The 22,407-nt window shown below is 42.4% G+C and overlaps 1 protein-coding gene across 2 annotated transcripts in view; it reads left to right on the forward strand.

Annotated features, from left to right (window-relative positions):
- The window catches only part of SCG5 (secretogranin V), a 56,408-nt gene that overhangs the window by 17,578 nt on the left and 16,423 nt on the right, over nt 1-22,407 (forward strand). For both annotated transcript variants that reach the window (XM_010368591.2, XM_010368592.1), the window contains exon 3: nt 21,512-21,661. In XM_010368591.2, the coding sequence (XP_010366893.1) occupies nt 21,512-21,661 (150 nt within the window). The remainder of the gene's footprint in view (nt 1-21,511; nt 21,662-22,407) is intronic.

Below are 22,407 nucleotides of genomic sequence, written 5' to 3' on the forward strand. Positions count from 1 at the left end.
TTGCTTGCTTTCCTAAAAATATATATATAATATATATATATAAATCTTCAGCAGATGATGGGAGGAACTATTTGCTGAGTTTGTCCAGGCTCTGAATAGCCTTTGGTCACTGAAGTGTGCAAAAACATGGCAACACTGCAGTTGCTGTGGTCTGAAATGTTTGCAAAGGAAGAGAGGAAAGAGCAGTTATTCTGACAGTAAATGATGCATAATACTAATATTGGAAGGATTATTTTTTCCCTGTGTGGTCAGTGAACAGAATTTTTGGCAGTCATCTATCATTTAACTAGGTCTGTATGCAGCACACTGGAGCTTGGTAAGGGTCTCTGGCTTTTATTACAGTCAGAGTTTTGGTGCCTAGGGGTCTGGGCTGTGGACAGGCAAAATGTACCTGCAGGCAGGGGTGGTCAGCTTACTCCCAGCTTGCCAGATCCGTGGCTCTGATGAGAGAGTTATCAGTACCTACAGAGCTTCCTCCTGCAGCCTGCCTACCCACCCAGGCCATCTTCTGACACTGCCTCAATGTGTCCGTGCTCCCGGGCAGATCAGATCACCTCCCTTACCTGGTTTGGACATTAAGGAGACTGCGTGAATGACCATCAGCCTCTCTTCAGTATACCCAAAGGTATCAAGTATCCAGCACTATTCTGATGGAGAAGCAGTAAGAATGAGCCTACCTTAGATCTATTAATAGAGCTCATTCAGCAGAGGAAAAAGATCCAGCTAACCCAGATGACTGCATGAGCCCTAGGTCATTCACATGTAGCTTTGGTATGTAATGAGAGATGCACGCATGATACACAAGCTGCTGTCCTTTGGTGCCCTGCACCCCTCTCAGGTGCTCTCCAGACTCAGCCCTCTGACTGCAGGGCAGACCCCAAAAGGAGATCAGCATTTCACCTCAATTACTCCTAGTACTTAAGACATTTGCCTTCATGAGTTTTGGGTAATCAATATTGTACAGCCATCAATTTAATTTTTTCATGGTATCAACCTGACATTAAAGCTCTAGAATCTGGGAAGAGCACCACAAATCTTACCTGACTGACTCCACAATTATATTTGAAATGGATAATTGAGATATAATTTAAAGAGTAGAATATATTTTTTCCATAATTGCAAAAGTTTGCTATAACTAGCAAAAGGAAATACAAAATTGAGTAATTGAGTAATAGTGTTGTAGGAGAAGGAAGCAAATACTTATTTTGTATCTACTATGTGCCAAACACTTGTTATTTTGCCCTCAGAAATCATATGCAGATGATTCTATTTTACAAGGGAAAGTTGAGGTTTAGAGCAGGTGAGCAACATGCCAAGATGGAACAGAAGGGGCATAGGACCTGGACTCAAGTCAGAGCAGGGTTTACACCCTTGGCACCATTTACATGTGGGTCAGAGAATTCTCTGTGGTGGAGGCTGCATCCCCGGCCTCTACCCACTAGCTGCCAGTAGCATTTCCCTGATTTGTGACAACAGAAAATATCTCCAGGCCAGGCACGGTGGCTCCCACCTGTCATCCCGCACTTTGGGAGGCCAAGGTGGGCGGATCACCTGAGGTCAGGAGTTCAAGACCAGCCTGACCAACATGGAGAAACCCCGTCTCTACTAAAAATACAAAATTAGCCAGACATGGTGGCGCATGCCTGTAATCCCAGCTACTAGGGAGGCTGAGGCAGGAGAATCACTTGAACCTGGGAGACGGAGGTTGCAGTGAGCCGAGATTGCACTATTGTACTCCAGCCTGGGCAACAAGAGCGAAACTCCATCTCAAAAAAAAAAAAAAGAAAAGAAAATGTCTGCAGACATTGTGAGATGTCCTCTGAGGGTCAAAATCAGACCCCTGTGGAGACCTGTGGCTCTAGAGGCTTTGTTTTTCCTGCCATCGCATGCTCGGAGGGAAATTTTGGGGTACCTTTAAGGATGCTATACGGATTACTTATGTTTCAGTATTTTTTTCTTATGAAGATAATAAAAGCTGTTGTGGATCATTTAGAAAATAAAATAAAGATTGTTTATAATCTTACCACCTAGAGATACTCACTTTCAACATTTGGCTGTTTTCTTCCAGTCTGTTTTCTGTGCACGCATAGGTAGTTTTTAAAATCATACAGTAAATATTTTATCTGTATTTTTATACTTAATATTATATCAAGAGCCTATCCCTACATTAAAATAAATGTAATTATTTTTAGTAGCTGCATTATATCCTATTATATGTTTTTGCCTCAATTTACCCAAGCATTTTTCCAAATGGCCATTTAGAGTTTTTCCAGTTTATCCCATCATAAACACGGCTTCAATGAACATATTTGTGTATAAACTTTTGTGTCCAGTCTTGATAAATTCTCTGGGGTATGTATTTCTATGAAAAGAAGAAGAATTGAGTCAAGCTCTATACCTATTGTTTAGGCCCCATTTCCTACATGCTGTCAGGTTGCTTTCTGTAAGTGTTGGACTTACATGGCTGTGCTCTCTCTCTCTCTTGTGCGTGGGTGTCTTGTCTCACTTGTTAACTATGAGTATTACCTTTTTAAAGTATTTTAATTTGATAGGCCAAAATGGCATCTCATTGTTTTATTTGTGTTTATTTGATTACCAATGAAACAGAATATCTCTTCCTATTATATAGCTATTTGTTTTTCTTAGTCTCTGAAATATTTGTTAATACGATGCATTGCTTCTTTATTAGATCTAATTTGTGTCTATCCACTTCAAGATTTGTTTCTTTCCATTTTCACACGTAGACTTAAAACTACAGTTCTTTAAGCTGTTTAGCAGCTGTAGAGGAAGACTTGAGGCAAGAGTTTGGAGGAGAGATGAAAGGGAGTGCTTTTGTATAAATTGGAGATCACCTCAACTATAGAATTAACTGAGCCCTGAAGTTGAAAGAAGAGGGAAGAATGGCAAAAGAGTGCAGAGGTGTCCGGTCAGGATTTCCTGTAGTGGCCACCAGGTGGTGCCATCTGCCCGGGACGATTTGATGTCTCTGGTGCAGGAGAGCTGGAGAGCTGGGGAGAGTATTAATAAGGTGGTCTCAAGTGAGATGGTTGGAGTGCCATTCATACATGTGGGACGTTAGTTGGGCCTCTGTAATTAACCTGTCAATGATCGTGAGTTAGTGCACGTGTGTTTGTGTGTAGAGCGGGGAAGAGAAGATTAGGGCTGTTAAAAAAAAAAAGAAAAAAATATATAAAATATACATATATAATATATACATATTATATAATACGTGTATACGAATGGCAGGTTTATTGAGATATAATTCACATACTATACAATTCAACAATTTAAAGTGTACAATGTAATGGTTTTTAGTATATTCACATAGTACAATCAATTTTAGATTTTTTATTGCCCCAGAAGGAACTCCGTTCCCCTTATCCATTCCCCCCATCTCAGCCCCTTACTCCTTCCCTCAGCCTCCTTTCCCCAGGCACTGGAAACCACTACTCTACTTTCTATGTCTGTGAATTTGCCTCTTCTGGACATTTCATATAAATGGAATCATAGAATAGGTGGTCTTTTATGGCAGTCACTGCTTGTCCTAGCCAATACTACACTAGCTTGACTTTGTGGCAGGAGGCATCAGGGTATCCAGATAGACTTAACTGTTTTAAAAGAGACAGCATTTCCAGGCTCCTAGGACAGAGAAAACTACCTAGGACAATACTTTTCCTACCTGGTGGATCATCACAATTACCTGGGAAGCTTAAAATGAAAGATTCCTGGCCCCTAATCTCTCCAGGAATTCAAATATGGTAGTTCCAGGGAGTCTGAGCTGCTTGGGATTTTCTCATTGCCACCAGTGGTTCTAACGATTGCCTAGCTGTAAGCAGTGGGACTCAAGTTTTGAACAGAGGCATGAGACGAAAATGGTATTTCCCTGCAGATGGGCTGTACCAGCTGCAGCTTCAAGTCCGGTGCCTCTTGTGGGAAAGGAACCACACCCTCGTCATTTGCCACATCTACACTGCAACACTGGTTCATCTCAGACTATCATCTTTGACGAGGCATGACAACAGTGCATATTTGAAGGCCATCAAACCAATGATATTAGCCTTGTTTACTGTTCATCTGGAAAATATCTCCCATGTGGTATGAGTAAGAAGAGCACTGAATTTGAATTCTGAATCTCACCAGAGTGTTCCACTGACTAGTCTCAGGGCTACTGTGAGCACCCAGTGAAGTGGCCGTGAGAGGTGACACACTGCACAAGTCAGGGCACTGGAATCATGGGACAAGATGGGACTTTAGAGAATGTCTTGTCCACCTGCTTCATTTCATAGTAGAGAAAATGAGGCCCTGAGAGGTAAAGTTCTTCACTGAGGGTCATATGCCAGCTATTAGTAGTGTAGCCAGCACCAGGGTGACCTAGCCTTTGCCTCCTTCTGTTTCTGTGTGCCCTTCTTCCCTACATTGCTCTCTTTTGGAATCCGAGGAATCACATTCAATCACTTTTCATTTTCAGAAATGAGGAAACCCAGGTCTCATTTGTCCATGGCTACAAGGCTAATTGATTTATGTTTGCTTTGGATGACTACGAGTTAAAATAATGACAGATGAAAAATCCAAGATGGCATTTGTATACCGCTTTTAAGAGCAATCCACAACAGATTCAAATTTTGTGAGGCCTGAAACTCATGCAATTCGAAAACTTTTTTCAAGAAAAATAAAACACAATTGCAAATGAAAAGGTTCCAGGCCTTAGAAGCAGTCTGCGCCCATGAGGGGCCCTCATTCACTTCACTATAAATCCGGATACCTCCAGGAGCAGTAATAAGGAGATCCCTACTCACATGTGTGCTGCTAGGTTATTCTGTTTGTATAAGTAGCATGTGACCTGCTAAGTCACCTCCACTCTTACACAATGGAGGCCAAGCGGTCAACAAATATGTATTGAACCTCTGCTATCTGTAAGGAATACTGAAGGAAACCACGAGAGGAAAATAAGCTACCATCTCTAAGTCAGGAGATGAGACACAAAGGCAGAAAGGAGGAATTCCTTCCCTGCTGTGGTCTGGGCCAGGGCGCCTATGGGAGCCCAGCCTCTAGTAGGTTTCCAGTTTTGGTCTCGGAGAATCTTCCTCTCATAGTCATTCTTCTCTCTCTGCCTATCAAATGGGGAAGCGGATGTTGACATGAGTAAACCCTTTGGGGTTTTTGGATGAAAAATTTTTCAAGATTTACATGACATTTTTGGGGTTGTGCCTACCCAAAAAAGTCTCATATCTCACATCACTGCCTTGAAATGGATTACAGGTGCATTTATCCATCAGGGTCACATTCCCCTAAATGCACCTAATGGCACTGAAACAATTAGAATAACATAGGCATCCTGAATAATCCATGCCTCTTCTCAAGAATTTTTTTTCTATTTTTATTTTTGTAAAACAACTTCTTTATTCAGTTGTGTTTAGTTTATTTAAATGATCACAACAGCATTAGGTTCTGATTTGGGGTGTTTTTTTTTTTTTTTTATGTGTTCGTTTGTTTTAAGTCTAGTTTCTGACCCTTTCTGAAAGATACAACATGGAGAGAGGCCAAGAGGGAAACTAGTTTTAGGGTGTTCTCATTACATTCATTTTATGTCATTTTTAATTATTAGGTTTACATTATTGAATTCCTGTGGGGAAGGAGGAGTCAGAGCTGTGAAGAAGCCAGAAGTGCCTGTGGGTAAAATCAAGTACTATTTGTCTCTAATCAAAATTGCCCTTTCCATTGATAGGAGAAACGACTGGGCCTCCTTATCATCCAGAGTTCATTTTGTTTTTCGTGGCAGTTTCACTGTCTTTGGGAATTGAGCTTTTTGACATGTTAAAGCGTGAGGGGCATGAACACCTTGGCAGGGTTTGCAGTACCTCCCTTGAGTGCAGGATGGAGGGCTCCAGAGCTGGCAATTTGAGGAATGGCTGGTGGCTTCTGACGTCACAACCAAGCCTGCCACTCATGTGTCCCTCCCTGTTTTGAATCATGGATCTCAAACATCCTCAAACGCTCTTCCATGGTAATTTCAAAACTCTGAACAAATCAATCCTAAGAAAAAATAAACATGCAGAGGGGCAGAAGGATATTTAGGGTATGGTTGTAATTAAAATTTTTAAGTTTTCCTTTTCAGAATCCTGTATGAGCTATTAAATATGAAAAAACAAACTTCTGAGTAGGAAAGCAACAAAGGCCATTACCCTCAGAGATTTTGAATCTTATAATAAACAAATAGGTCTTCTTTTCCCCGAATGTTTCTTCTCATCCACACAAGGGAGTTGAGTGATGGCTATAGCTCTAAAATACTGAACATGGCTGCCTACTGAATTCAGCGTCCATACATAGGGATATGTTACATAAGATGCACATACGGGCCGGGCGCGGTGGCTCAAGCCTGTAATCCCAGCACTTTGGGAGGCCGAGACGGGCGGATCACGAGGTCAGGAGATCGAGACCATCCTGGCGAACACGGTGAAACCCCGTCTCTATTAAAAAATACAAAAAACTAGCCGGGCGAGGTGGCGGGCGCCTGTAGTCCCAGCCACTCGGGAGGCTGAGGCAGGAGAATGGCGTGAACCCGGGAGGCGGAGCTTGCAGTGAGCTGAGATCCGGCCACTGCACTCCAGCCTGGGCGACAGAGCGAGACTCTGACTCAAAAAAAAATAAAATAAAATAAAATAAAGATGCACATACATACTTTGTTTCTATTAGCCTGTGAAACAGTGAACATGCCTGCTCTTATAAAGCGTCTAGTAGAGGAACTACAAAAGAAACACATCTACTGGGCACTCTCACACTGGCTGAGGTAGGTTGGAACCATCTGGATGCTTGCCTGTGCCATAGTTAACCTCGTGACTATCCAGTTTGCCAGTCATCCAGGCCCATTTACCTCTGGTCCCACTCAGCGAGCCCTTTGGCTATTTCTCTGTTCATTGGCACCTAAAGTCAAGGAGAAAGAAACGAACATTTATTAAGTGCTATGGTTTGTACCAGTTACTCTTCTCAGTGAAGTATTATTATCACCCTGTTTTACAGAGAAGGAAACTAATATTCAAAGGGGTAAGATAACTTGTTCAGGACCACATATGTTTTTTAAGTATCGAGCTCATGCATTATAAAGTGACCACACTAGCTAACATTTATGAAGCACAATATTTGCCAGAATTCTTGCAAAAAGCCTTACAAGGACTATTTTGTTTTATCCTCATACCAACGGCATAAGGATGGTATTACCTAAATATTCTTTTTTTACAGATGAGGTCATATAGCTAGTGTGATGGAGCCAATATTCAAACTCAAGCATCTGGATTGCAGGCTGCACTTTTGATGGCCATGCCTAGCTTCCTCTATACACCTGCTCTGACCGATTTGGTATTCACAGGCCCATGAGGCTACTGAACACCTGAAATATGGCCGGCTCGAGTTGTGATGTGCTCTAAGTATAAACTACACACCCTATTTGGGAGACAGTATGCCAAAAAGAATATAAAAAGTCTCGTTGGCAATTGTTTATATCAATTACATGTTGAAATGATAATTTGGATATATTGGGATAAAAATTATTAAATTTAATTTCACTATATTTACTTTTTGAAGTGAGAAGACTAGACAATTTAAAATTACAAATGTAGTTCATATTCTGTTTCTATAGAACAGCACTGCTATATAGTAATTTAAAATAATACATAAAGGGGACTGGAACTGACTCAGGCCAACGTTATTTTTCATCAGTAGTTCTAGTTAAAAATTTGGTTGGAGTGGGTGGATGGGATGGTTGAAGCCATTTTTAAAGATAAGTTTCGGTGGCTCAAGCCTGTAATCCCAGCACTTTGGGAGGCCGAGGCGGGCGGATCACAAGGTCAGGAGATCGAGACCATCCTGGCTAACACGGTGAAACCCCGTCTCTACTAAAAAAATACAAAAAACTAGCCGGGCGAGGTGGTGGGCGCCTGTAGTCCCAGCTACTCGGGAGGCTGAGGCAGGAGAATGGCATGAACCCGGGAGGCGGAGCTTGCAGTGAGCTGAGATCTGGCCAGTGCACTCCAGCTTGGGTGACAGAGCGAGACTCTGTCTCAAAAAAAAAAAAAAAAGGTAAGTTTGGTGTTTTTATGAATTTGAGTTATGTGCGCTTTCTTCACCCCTTTTACCATGTGTGGGTAAGAGACTTGCCATTTTTAAGGATCAAAAGAATTCTGTGAGGTGTATTTCCAGTGTCTATATGTAGTGCTGCAGCTGTCTGAGCGTATCGCCAGAGGCACCTCCTTTGGCCTGTAAGGCACGAATCGCTCACCACTGTCCACACAGCTTTGTGACCGCCTTTGAGTCTTTCTCTTCTAACATAACATTGGCTTCTGGCTCCAGGTGTGGTTCCTGGCACAAAGCTGATAATAAGCAGTGAATACTCTTTTGTTTGGTTTGTCGTAGTTTTATTATTTATTTATTTATTTTGAGACAGAGTCTCACTCTGTTGCCCCAGCTGGAGTGCAGTGAGTGGCGCGATCTCGGCTCACTGCAGCCTCCACCTCCTGGGTTCAAGTGATTCTCCTGCCTCAGCCTTTCGAGTAACTGGGACTACAGGCACACACCAGCACGCCTGGTTAATTTTTTTGTATTTTTATTACAGATGGGGTTTCACCATGTTGGCCAGGCGGGTCTCAAACTCCTGACCTCAAGTAAGCCGCCTGCTTTGGCCTCCCAAACTTACGGGATTACAGGCGTGAGCCACTGGGCCCACTTTATTCTTAATACCTATTGCCAGGCAGAGGTTGCGTGGATATAAAAGAGAGAAATTGGGAATATTTGTATGAGATGGGAAACCACAGGCCAGGAAAGCATTACCAAAGGGTTGTAGAGGATTTAGTCTGAGCCCTGTCCCCCTCCCCAACACACACACCACATGCCGTCCCGAGGCTAGAATTAACCCCTGCGCCTACAACAGCAGCCACCGAAAAATAGTAATAACTGCCAGGAACTCAGAAACAGAAAAGAATTTCTACGAGATTACTGTCCAAAACAAATATTTATTCTAGCCATTTATAAAGAACACTTATGGATTTACAGCAGTTTAGGATAGAGCAAAAGAAGTAGGGGAATGGTAATTAATGCAGGTACAAATTTGTAAGGCCAAGTGAGAATCACGTTCCTTGTCGTGGCCCAAAAGGCCTTGTCACACCCAAATGGAGTCTCCTCGTTTTAGTCAACAGACACATGGAGGGAAGTGGCATGATGGAATAATTACATTCGCAAGCCATGTACCCCCAATCTGTGCTAGGGCCACTCCCCTGGCCAGTGCAGAGCCAGGCCAGCTGGTGGAAGGGGCTCTGAACGGGCACAGCGCTGCCAGGCCCTGCCACTCCCCCTTCATCCCATCCAGAATAGGCCCAACACAGTTCCTGCTTCCCCTTATTGACACCCCCCCAACCATAGTCCCCAGTGACCTACTTCCTCTGTGAAGCCCAGGCTGACTGGAAAGTGGGCCTCAACAGAAAACACCAGAGAGCTTTGGGTCTGGGGCGGAGGGTCACCTCCACTATCACGGTGTCTTGGTGTTAATGTCATCTGTTGGCTCAGCCATTCTTTGCTTCCGTCTTCCCTAAGCTCCTGCAGATCTCCTTTACTTGTTGCTTTCGTGTTGGAAGCTATCTCCTTGGACGCTGGGTCACTAATTACAAACTCCCTGTGCATTTACCTGACTCTGCTTTGGCCCCTAATGACTTTATTTCTGCCTGCAGGATTGTCATTGCCATTGCCCCTTCTCCTTACCTGGGAACCTGACATACTCTGCTTATCCCTTGAGCTGGCACACCAGGGGGTCTGGAATTCCTGTTGGTGAAGACACTACTTTAAGAGAATAATCCCAGAAATCCTCTAAGTTGCAAATATACAGGAGCAGAGTACCACATGTGAATTAGCACTCAGGAGCAGAGTACCACATGTGAATTAGCACTCATTATCATGTTAGTAGAGAAGCTTACCCAAAACGATGATACATAGGACCTGCTATGTCATTGAGAACAGAGAGGTGGGGCTCAGGTTCTGGACAAATGATGTCATAAGTAAGTATAGTTTCAGAAAGGAAGATGAAGTGGGAGCTTTAGATCATTGGTGGTGGTAGGCCTGTATATGGAACCAGATGCTGGAGGGCCCACGTCCATATTTTTACTTGACAGTTTTGTGTCCATATCCTCACCTACTCCCAACCACCACCACAGTTCTATATCCCATTATTTTTTCAATATAACTGGTCCTCAACTCAAGCTCCACTCTGACCCTCAGCTCAGCCATCTAATTTCAGCAAAGATTATAAAATAAAGATTTTAAAGGACAAGCATGAGCCTTGCCTTAGTATAAAGACATGCTTAGCCTTCATACAAGTTGCCAAGTTAAGACTTCATTTCAGACAGCAAATAAAAGTTATATGAAGGAGCTAAAAGTACTACCGCAAATTACCTATTTGAAATGGCTTTTTCGAAACCTGCTAACTTCACAGCTCTCCTAAAAAGGCTGCATTTCCAGGTTATTTTATTTTGGGGTTTTGTGTGTATGTGTTAGAGGGGGTGGGGTTTGTGGTGACTACAGAAAAATTAAATTCATAGGATAAAATTTGAACTTTTGCAAATAAGTAAACAGCCAAAACAAACACCACTTCAGAAAAAAAAAATACATTTTCTCCTTTTGAAAAGCAAGCAATGCTTAAGCAAAATACCTTAAAAGTGAACTAAAAAGCTTTTCTAAAATAAACAACTCTGCTTGTGATCCTAAATTGGGACCACATGTAGATGTGAAAGCTACAAATGCAGTGTGCTCAGAATTTGCGTCTCTGCCTTCACTGTTTGCGTGCCCCTGAGTACATGATGATAATGTTGCCTTTGGTCCCCAAGGAGCCTGCGTTTTTTAGATCCTAGTATGAGGGCAAAAAGCAGAAGAAGAAAGGAAAGGAATGAAAACAAATGCCTTTCAAGACAAAATATCCGAATGGGTTTCACTTTGCTTATCTGCCAACAGGCTCAACCCAATTTAGATCTCTCCTACAAGGACAGGATAGTGCCAGCTGGGGTGTCTGCCCTTGCCGTCTGCGTGGGGCAGTCCCTGTGAGGGACCAGGCTCAATTCAGAGCAGAAGGATCACTCTAGCAAACTGCCTGGGCCAGCCGTCTGCCCTGAGGCAAGTCAATGAATAAGCCAATTCAGCACAGATAGAATCATTCCTTTGTTTTTCTCAATTACCAAATGCTGTGTGCTTTGGGGTCACTTGTGTGAGTTTAGAGAATGTGGATATTGCAACATAAACCCTCGCCGTTCTAAACAGCTTAAACTCAATTCTGTTCCCAGGGAGGAGAGCTGAGGTGATAATACCCATTTCTAAGTATAAACTATCGTGTGTTAATTTTCTTATTCCAGGAGACACATTTCTCTTCTCTGCTAGTGCTGCTGGTCTCTTCCAGCAAGCACAAACATCAGATATGTGTTTATGTGGACATATTTTGTCCCCTATTACTGGAGAGCAAGCTCCTTGAGAGAAGGGATTATGCTGCCCGGATAAGTAACTTTTGTTAGGCAAAGCATGACTTTATTTAGTTTTGAATTGATAAGGAGGCACTGATGTTAGTAAAAAGCTCAAATGTTCTGAGCCCTGTTGCTCAATACCTCAAACACAGGACCATGATCACCACAATGAAAAATATGTAGGATCATTCATTTCAGCTCTGTTAATTGTGCGATTAGGACATGTTGACCAGATAGTAAAAGCAGCTAGCATTCACAGAGTGCTTATTCCATACCAGGTACTGAGGTAAGCATTTTACATCCAGTATCTGATTTGATCCTCCCACAAGCATGTTATCCCCAGGTTAAAAGGGGAGAAATTGAGGTCCAGTGAGATTGGGAGGTTATGGGAGGTTATCCCACAGTGTGTGGCAGAATGTGGACTTGAACTCAGGGCCCTGACAACAGGAAGCTAAAAAAGCCTCTTTGTATAAACAGTGCTCTGGTTTCTGCGGGTCCTCTGGAAATGAAAATAGTTGCTTTTCGTAAATCGGTTTGAATGTTGGGACCCTCGTTTCTCAGCAGGAGGCAAGGCCGAAAGGTCTTAATACATAGAGTGGATTTTGAGAAAGGATGTGTGGAAATGACTCTGTTCTTTTCATTTCTTTTATCTCACCTCAATTACTTGGGTTGCAGGAAGCAGAAACATGGGGGTCAGACATCTACAATGTGAAGTTCCACCCTCATGTTGGCCACTTCTTTCAGGCTCCTTTCCCCATTCATAGGGGCCAATCTGTTTGTCCCTCTCCTGCTCTTTCTCCTTGCCGCTATCTTCTTTCCGGTGGAGACACAAGGTGTGGTGGAACTGCCTGGGCGCTTACTGAGAAGGGGAAACCCAGGCGCAGATTGTACAGAAGCTGACTGATGAGCCCTCTGGTTGTGGACAGGTGATTGTGCTTTTTGTGAAATTGTGTGTTTACTTCAAGTTGTGAAAAACAAAACAAAACTTTTGGGGCAAGTTGGACCTTAGGAAGGAGATTTCTGGGTCTGTGACTTCTCTTAGCCCCCAGTGCCTGGTGCCTGCGGCCGGTGTCGCCTCCGGGAGTCCAGGCTGTTCTGTGGCCTCCAGAAGGAGCCACCCCGCCCCTTCCTCGCCCCACTCCACTTTGCCTTCCCCTAGCCTGGGGAGGCTTGCCGCCCTCCGCCTTCTCTCCTGGTCTCCTTGGGCGCTGCTGCGCTCCAACCTTCAGCTCTGTCCGAGTCTGAGTGGCGGAAACCAAAGGAAACCAGGCGGTGTCTGGAGTGCCCCATCCCACTGCTTCAGGCTCCCAGACCGCTGACAAAAGGAAAACTGGTCGGTCACTTTCTGAACGATGTATCGAGACCGCAGTGTATTTTTAGCATCTGCTGTTTGTGGTAACATAAGTGAAAACTGCTGGACCCGTTCCCTTCAGCTGAATGGCTGGTATTCAGGGCAGTGTGCCCACTCCCTGCCAGACGCTCCTCATGGAACTCCCTTTTTACGAGGTGGGCGACTGGCTCCCTGGCACCAGGCTGCCCCACCAAAATTCTCCTTTATTGCCCAGCGCCAGTGCCCCGTTGCCTGAGTCCCCAGGGCTGCAGGCAGGGTGAGGGGTACGAATGGGACGACGCTGGCTGCGGGCTTGTCAGGGTGTTCCCAAGTTGTGTGGCAGAGTCTGGAGGGCAGGGGTTGTCTGGATGTTCCAAACCTCCAGCGTGAGATGGGCCCTCAGGTGCGAAGGAACCTTGGTGGCGAGGCCGACAGGTGGCATCCCATTTCAAAGCCATTTGGCCAGTGCCTGGCTCTGCAGTGGTCACGGATGCCGAAGATCCCCTGAGTGACCTGGAAACTATGAGAGACGCCAGTTACCCCAACAGGTCATTCTACTAACGGTGGCTGTGGAGCTCCAGCTCATCTTTGGAAGATGGAAACGCACTGGAAAGGGTACGAATGGACGCAGAAGGCCTAGTCGGGGCTCTCCCAGTGCCACTGTAGAGTGGACACAGGGCTGGAATCCAGAATAGCACCAACTTGCTGAGTGGCTTTAGGCAAGAAACCTTTCCCCAGGACTCACTTTCTCACTTAGAATTAGGAATAGTGATTCTTGTCCTACTGACCTCACTAGGATATTTTTAATAAGGATGGAAAGCACTTTGAACTGCTGAAACCATAACATTACGGGGGAAGAAAAAAAAAGAGTGACCAAGTAGCGCAGGTCCCATTTATGTTCTTAATTTCTGACCAACCTTAACGTCCATCAAAACTGTCCCCACTAGCCCCAGCCAGGAGAGCCCTTGCATCGTGGTGGAACATCATCAGGCTCTGCAAAAGACATCACTGATACCATGAGAACTCACTTTCAGGGGAGGTGTTTACCTCTAATTCTCATAGAATTAGCGTAAGAAATGGGGCAGCAGGATCCTTTCCTTGCAAAGTGTGAGCAAGTGCCTCTGTAGAGTAAAACCTTAAGTAAAAGGACTACAACTGCAGTGACAGCTCCTTTATCTGAAACCGCAGACTTTTAAGAAGGTTCTTAGCAGCCACACCGATGTCACAAATTCCATAAAGCAAGATCGCCTAGGCACACTCTCGGAGCTAATTTTCTCTCATTTTAAATATAATTCGAATAGGCCTGGCTCTCTCATTTTCTAGCCCCTTGTTACTGAAAATGTGGCTCATGGACCAGCAGTGTCTGCACTACCTGGGAGCTCGTGAGGAATGCAGAACCTCAGGCCCCACCCCTTCACCTTGGATCAGAATCCACATCGGGATAAGATCCCCGTGTGCGTGTGCGCGTGCGTGCGTGCGTGTGTGTGCGTGCGTATGTGCGTGTGCGTGCGCATATGTGCTTGCGTGAGTGCATGTGCGTGCGTGTGTGGTGTGTGTGTGAGTGCGTGTGTGTGCGCGCGTGCGTGTGTGTTTGTGGGGGGAGGGTAAAATTAGAAGAGACTTGCAGGGCCTAGGTGCACTCTCAATTTATTGTGTTTCATTATGGAAAGGATTTGGGATGACTACAATTAATAACTTGGAGTGAGGTGACAACATTAAAAACGATTGCATCTGGGACCATTTAATATAGTTTTGTTTTTGTTTTTTTGACACTGTCTCACTTTGCCACCCAGGCTGGAGTGCAGTGGCGTGATCTCGGCTCACTGCAACCTCCGTCCCCGGAGTTCAAGTGATTCTCCTGCCTCAGCCTCCTGAGTAGTTGGGACTACAGGCACCTGCCTGTAATTGTATTTTTAGTAGACACGGGGTTTCACCATCTTGGCCAGGCTGATCTTGAACTCTTAACCTCGTGATCCACCCGCCTCCACTTCCCAAAGTGTTGGGATTATAGGCGTGAGCCACCGCGCCCGACCCATTTAATATAGTATTATACCCAAATGCCCTTTAATCCTCTGAGAATACACTGTTACAGTACTGTATAGTCATTGATATTCCCAGTAATAGTCCCAAATTATCAAGAACAGGAAAGTCATATTCCCCTGCTGTTTATTCACCTAATATTTGTAGTGGAAAATTTTCCTTTAAAATGGTTAAATAAATCTTGATCTTAAACCGATGCTTCAGTGATCTGAACACTACATGAAACAGCGCTTTCTCTCTAAAGAGATAAGTAAGATATTCCCTATAATCGGAAATCTCAGTTAACTCAGATTTTTTGTTTTTGTTTTTGTTTTTGTTTTTGTTTTTGTTTTGGTTTTTGTTTTCTTTTTTTTTTTTTTGAGACGGAGTCTCGCTCTGTCGCCCAGGCTGGAGTGCAGTGGCCGGATCTCAGCTCACTGCAAGCTCCGCCTCCCGGGTTTACGCCATTCTCCTGCCTCAGCCTCCCCAGTAGTGAGACTACAGGCGCTGCCACCTCACCTGGCTAGTTTTTGTATTTTTAGTAGAGACGGGGTTTCACCGTGTTAGCCAGGATGATCTCGATCTCCTGACCTCGTGATCCACCCGTCTTGGCCTCCCAAAGTGCTGGGATTACAGGCTCGAGCCACTGCACCCAGCCAGATTTTGTTTTTTATGCACAACATTTTGGAGAGTCAAATGATACCAAGATAAGATGTGATAACAGAGATTTACTCTAACATTAAACAATGAAAAAAACTCTACCAGTGCAACAAAAAGGCCATGACTGTTTAAAGCCAAGTAAAACTTTGGGGATCAGAAGGTATTTAATTTACATATTTCCGTTTACTAGGTACTAACAACTGATCTTCAAAATCATGGAGACAGGAAAATGGATTTGAAACCCAAGGGAGTTTTTAAGTAACCGGAAAAGTTAGTGCCCTGTTCTGGACAAGCGATCATTGGAGTTGTTAGACTCCAGCTGGTGGTCCCTGGGAGTGCTGTTGGGGGCTCTGTTGACACCAAACGAGACCATGAGTGGCAAAGCCTGGAGCTGTGGTTGATCAGATCTCCAAGGCCAGGGAGAGACTGAAACCAACCAGGTCAACTTGCCAGCTGAATTGCCAACCTCAAAGGGATACCTACAGAAGGGAGAATTGGAGGCACATAGCAGAGGGTGAGAATGCAGAGAAGAGCAGGATGCGGTCAAAAGATTGGCAGATTTTTATGGAGGGTTCCAGCACAGGCCAAGAAAGAGATTTAAGGGCTCTGACTCAAATAAGACCAACTCTCCTTCTTTCTCCCTCCTGTGATAATTACATCTGAGTGCAACTTTATTACCATGGCAATACAAAGAAAGTCTACCAATGATTTGATATCTAGAGCTTGGAAATAAACAGCTGCATGGTACCAATTTTATTATATAAAGCAAAGTTTATATAAACACAACTGGACTTAAAACTCATTTGGCAAGAATTAAACATTTTCCATTTATTCTAGAGACATTTGTAGAGTACCATGGCTGTGGTGGAAACATAAATAAAGCATCATCACAGGACGGGATTAATTAATTGCCTGAAATAATTTCAAAGCTGTAAGTGAAAGATCCTGTCTTTCTGAATGGTATTCTTTCCTCAAATCAGCAGATTTTGAAATCTCACAAGCTTTTGACTCATCTCTCTCCTGTGCACTGCTAGAAATCTTATTTAACTCATGTTGCAGCCACCCTAATTCCAATCCTTGTCATTGCACTCCTGAGTGTCAGCGACACTCTTACAGCAGAATTTAATTTCTCTCCAACCTAGCTTTGTACAGTGGTCTGGTCTCTATACCACCATCTATTGTCTGTACCACAATACATTATGTTGGGCATTTATCTTATTCTGTACTACTGGCTTATTGTGTTAGTCATGAGTAACCAACTAGAATGAAGAACGAACTAGAGAACAGGAACTATGTCTTTCACATTTATATCTTCTATAGCACCTAACGTAATTATTGCTACACAGTATGTTGCTACAGGAAGTCTTCCATGACCTAGATCTGGGCTAGACACTTCTCCTCTACACAACTGTGACACACTGCCGTACCCCGGTTACATTATCAGTGCATTACAACTGGCTGTATTATGTTTATTTCTTTTTGTTTCTCTATGAACCGTGAGAGCAGAGCCTACATTTATCTGGTTCATCACTGACCCTCTAGTACCTAGTCCAGGTTTTAATTATATATTACGTGCTCAATACATGTTTTTAGATCGAGTGAGTTATTTGTTGTTGGTTGTTAGTGCAGTAAGACAGTGAAGGAGGCTGGGATGAATAGACCAAATGGCATCCATAGCATCATATTATTTTGTTTGACTTGGCTTCAGGTATGATAGATCAACATAACCTAAATATTCTAGTGAACCAGATAACTGGCATTTGGCTGTATTTGCAACTGTATAATGTTAAAATTATTTTATTTTTTATACCTGTTTACTTGTCTATAAAATTCTAGCTCCTGGAGCGCAAAGGACAGCATTTTTTACTTCTGCATATCTCCCTCAGTTCCTGCCTCAGTGAGTGTTTCTTGATTTGACATCATTAAATGCAGTTTAAAAAGAGTCTGTGTTCTAATCTATCTGCCTAGTGCTAAACATCTGTTGCTTCCTAACAAGTGCTGCATTCATTTTAATGGCACTGGTGCACAGAGGTAAACAGAGCCTTGGCAGGCCTTCCATAAGGGAAACTGTTTGCTTCCTTCATTAATTACTAATGGAGCATTAAGACACGCATTCCTCCTTGAGCCAAGTTGGATAATTCCTGGCACTTAATGCTAGAGTGCTTTCAAAAGTTGAGACATGTATTGACACACCAGACAGCCTACCCTCTAGCAAGCACAGTGGTGGCTGTAGTGCCAACATTATATAAAGCTTCAAGTCTATCAATACCAAGTGTACTGACATGTCTAACCTTTGCAGCTATTGGGTTAATGTGGAATAATATGCATCCCTGCACTAGCTCTGAAGGTAGCTATCACAGATGAACTGGATGAATCATCAGAAAGATACAGAAAGGTTAAAAATGAAAGGATAATCAAAGATTTACCAATTAAACACAAATAGAGTGAGAGTGGCAAACTAATAGAACTATAAATCAACATATGATTTATCAGTTTATATTTAGCAGCCAATTACCAACACAATTAAAGTGAAACATTTATACCCTTGGATATGCTAACTAGTATAGCATCAAAATGATAAAAACAGTAAGAAATAAGAGAATGACAGTCACTTGTTGTTAGTAGTAGAGTTTAACGTATAATCATCAGATTATGATAGACTAGAGATAAAATGTGAATATGGATATAAAAAGAATATAATTAAAATGTTGATAAATTGGCTATATTGAGATGTTTATGGGTTATATAATTATATATCTTATATTACATATTCACATGGAAATTTTCCAAAAATAATACGGTAGTTTACAAAAGAAATTCTTTTTTTTTTTTTTTTTTTTTTTTTTTGAGACAGAGTCTTGCTCTGTCTCCCAGGCTGGAGTGCAGTGGCCCGATCTCAGCTCACTACAACCTCCGCCTCCCAGGTTCAAGTGATTCTCCTGCCTCAGCCTCCCAAGTAGCTGGGACTACGGGTGTCCGCCGCCACTCCTGGCTAATTTTTGTATTTTTTTTTTACTAGAGACGGGGTTTCACCGTATTGGCCAGGCTGATCTCAAACTCCTGACCTTGTTATCTGCCCGCCTCAGCCTCCCAAAGTGCTGGGATTACAGGCGTGAGCCACCGCGCCCGACCACCTTTTTTTTTTTTTTAAAAGTGCAGAAATTTTACAGTTTCTCTCATTACAAAACAGTGACCTAGATCTGGGCTAGATACTTCTCATCATTCTCGTCACAAGGCAATGAAATATAATATAAATGTAAACAAAACAACAAACAACCACTTGATTTTGCCTGACTTTGGGGGCTAGAGGAATCAGCAGAGGTAAGATTGTCCTTTTAAGGTTAAACTTGAATCAACGCAGCACACAAAGACAGAGTGATGCACTGTCACTTCAAGGAGACAATATGATCCCCAGGGCACTGAGATCTAGTCCTGATTCTACTGAATATATTCACATTTCCAAGGGGGGAAAAGAAGTGTGAATCCAAGGAAGAGCTGGTTCAGCCAAAACAACAAAGGCAAGTGCTCGTGCGTGTTCATCCAGGGACAAGGGAGCCTCATTCAACCGGACTCAGCTAATCCAGCCTGTGGCAGGATCCTCCTTCGGGAGAAGATGGAGGCATGGTGTTATTTTTGCCTGATTTTGCTCAAATTTCATGCCCACCAAGGCACCTTTTGATTGTAAACCAGCCTCTTCTGTACAGGTCTGCGTACACCATGATTGTGCGTTAAGGGAACTGAGTGTGAGGCTCCTGTGTCCCCATGGAGTCGGTAAGTATGAAATCCTGCCAAGAAATGATCTGCTGTGGTGCTGGACAAGGAAGCTTCGTGAGCCTTATAGATTGTTAAGGCTACAAGAAAAGAAAGTCCAGAAATTCACATGCGTTCATATGTTAACTTGGTAACTTGGTAAAACAAGTTATGGAGTGTAAGTTGTTCTTAATTCACTGCTGTGTTTTGGTTCTCAGAGTAGGTTTTAGTATGTATGAGACACTTAAGTATTTGTTAAAGACATGAAACAAGTAGGAAAGGACAGAATTATTTAGCAAATGCTGGTGGGATAATTGGTTAACTATTTTACATACACTAAAATAAATAACATGAATTAAAGAGTTAACTCACAAATGGAAAAATTGAAAGAATTATCCAAATGTCAGTAGTACTTCTGAAGGGGCAATGATTTTGTGCATTTAGAAGGATAAGAAGAAATCAAAAAGGAGAATAAAAATGAGAAATCTGACTACATAAATATTAAAAACGTATGTTAGCAAAATACTATAATAGTAACCAGAATTCAGAGTCAGACAACATGGGAAAATATTTGCAGAAAAGGCGACAGCCAGAGGCCTTGTATCTTATTATGTAAAATGTTCATACAAATTGATAAGAAAAACATTGAAATTCCAAGAGCATAAACAAACAGCTCACATAAAAGAAATTAAAATTAGTAAACATATGGGAAGATATTTGACCAAGCTGGTAATCAAAGACATTCAAAATAAAACGGTAATTTTAAAAAATTTGAATTAGCAAAGAAAATATAAAAATTGATTTTCATAAAACCCAATGCTGGTGAGAATGTTGCAAAAGTTGTATTTCATATTTTGCTGGTGATGGCTTATAAATTGGTACCTCCTTTTTGGAAAACAGTTTGACAATACAATATCAAAAGTCGTTAAAATGTTTTATAGCCTTTGACCCAGTAATTTGACTTCTGGGAATCTATCCTGAGGAAAATTAATCCAAAATATGGAAAACATTAAATGTCTAAAATGAATTGGGAAACACTAATTGCCTCACAATAGGGGAGTGGTTAATATGCTGTAGTACAGTCATTGGACTAAAAACTACATAGCCATTTATAATTACAGGAATAGACACCATGCAGCCAAATGGAAAGATGCTTGTGCTTTAATATTTAATATTTAATATTAAATATTTAATATTAATAAAATATTTAATATTAAATATTTTAATAATTATATATTAAATATATTAAATATATTAAATAATTTAATATTAAATATTATTTAATATTTTATATTAAATATTTTATATTAAATATTTTATATTAAATATTTAATATTTTATATTAAATATTAATATTTTATATTAAATATTTAATATTATATATTTAATATTAAATAAAAATGAATATATCCTTTGTATAAAGAGATACATAGCAACAATTGGAGTAAGTACACTAAATTTTAAGTGGCTGAGCTAAAATAGCAGGATAACAGTGACTTTATCTTTTTTCATAATGTGCTTTCAGCCTGTATATCTGGATGGCAATTGCCTTCCTTTCTTGCCCCAAGTCCTGCCCAAGCTCCATGCCCAGCTTCCAGAGCCCTACCTGTGTTGGTGCCACTCAATTTCCAGCTTTTCCAAGAAGCCCTCCCATCCCATCAGCCAAATGGAACTCTCCCTTTCCCATGCTCTCTCTCTTTTTTTTTTTTTGAAACAGAGTTTTGCTCTGTCGCTCAGGCTGGAGTGCAGTGGCATGATCTTGGCTCACTGCAACTTCCACTTCTCGGGTTCAAGTGATTCTCCTGCCTCAGCCTCTTGTTTAGCTGGGATTACAGGCACCTGCCACCATGCCCTGCTAGTTTTGTAATTTTTTTTTTTTTTAGTAGAGACGGGCTTTCATTATGTTGGCCAGGCTGGTCATGCACTCCCGACCTCAGGTGATTCGCCTGCCTTGGCTTCCCAAAGTGCTGCAGTTACAGGCGTGAGCCACCATGCCTGGCCCCTCTCCCATGCTCTTGTGATGCTGTATTCACATTTATTTTACAGGACAGTATACAGTTTGCCTTGTATGGAAATCATATGTGTACAGTATGCGTCTGTTTCTGCAACTAAATTTCTAAACCCCTAGAGGGTAAGAACCATTTCATTTATTTTTCTCTCCCCGCAGCAGAAGGCACAGGGCTTCTCCTGTTTGATATGCTGGAAGAAATATTAGTTGAAGTTAATTTACTTGCACTGCAATGAACTCCTTCTGATTCCCTTGCAGGTGGAGCTCATGAAGGGCTTCAGCATTTGGGTCCTTTTGGCAACATCCCCAACATCGTGGCAGAGTTGACTGGAGACAACATTCCCAAGGACTTCAGTGAGGATCAGGGGTACCCAGACCCTCCAAATCCCTGTCCTGTTGGAAAAACAGGTAACGGACATGCCCTTGGGTTTCCATGGAAAGTTGGGGCTTTGGAAGGAAATGAGAAATTCTAACATCGGCTACAAATATTTCCAGAAATTGTTATTTCCATTCTGATGAGCCCATGCATATTTGTAAGTAGATGGGAAGGGGAAATTTATTCTAGAATTTTTGTGTGAGCTCTGTGTTCAGACACACCCACATAGGATCTTCCCCTGCTAAGGCTTTACTTTCTTTCTGTGTCTCTCCTTCTTTGGGAATTGATGTACTTTTCTGCACTTGCTACTCTTTTAATGAAAAGGGGGAACATTTTTTTTTTCCTTTTCCATGATACAACTTCTGCTGATTTTTAATGTCTTTGGAACTAGTTATTTTGTGGATTATCCATGCTTGTTTGTTTTCCTCACTCAGTGTTGACACATGACACTGTTAGAATGTTGACTGTCATGAGGAGTGACACTGTTTATTTGGGGTCCCGGAGGTGGGGCCACTGTTTATTTGGGGGCCATGACACTGTTTATTTGGGGGCCAGGAGGTGGCATGAGACAGAAGAGGTTCAGGAAGAAGTTGGTTAAGGAAGAAGGTTGAAATTCTCCATGTTGTTCACGCATCCCACCCACTTTCCTACCTGCTAATGCCAAAGAGGATGGTGAGTGGGCTTCACTTACATCGTGCTTTGAGCAGCTGACCTTGGTGGTTAAGAGTAGTGGCTCCAGACTCTGACTACCTAAGTTCAAACTCCAGGTCAACCTGTG

Source organism: Rhinopithecus roxellana, chromosome 5 (genome assembly GCF_007565055.1).
Source record: "Rhinopithecus roxellana isolate Shanxi Qingling chromosome 5, ASM756505v1, whole genome shotgun sequence".
Lineage (NCBI taxonomy): Eukaryota > Metazoa > Chordata > Mammalia > Primates > Cercopithecidae > Rhinopithecus > Rhinopithecus roxellana.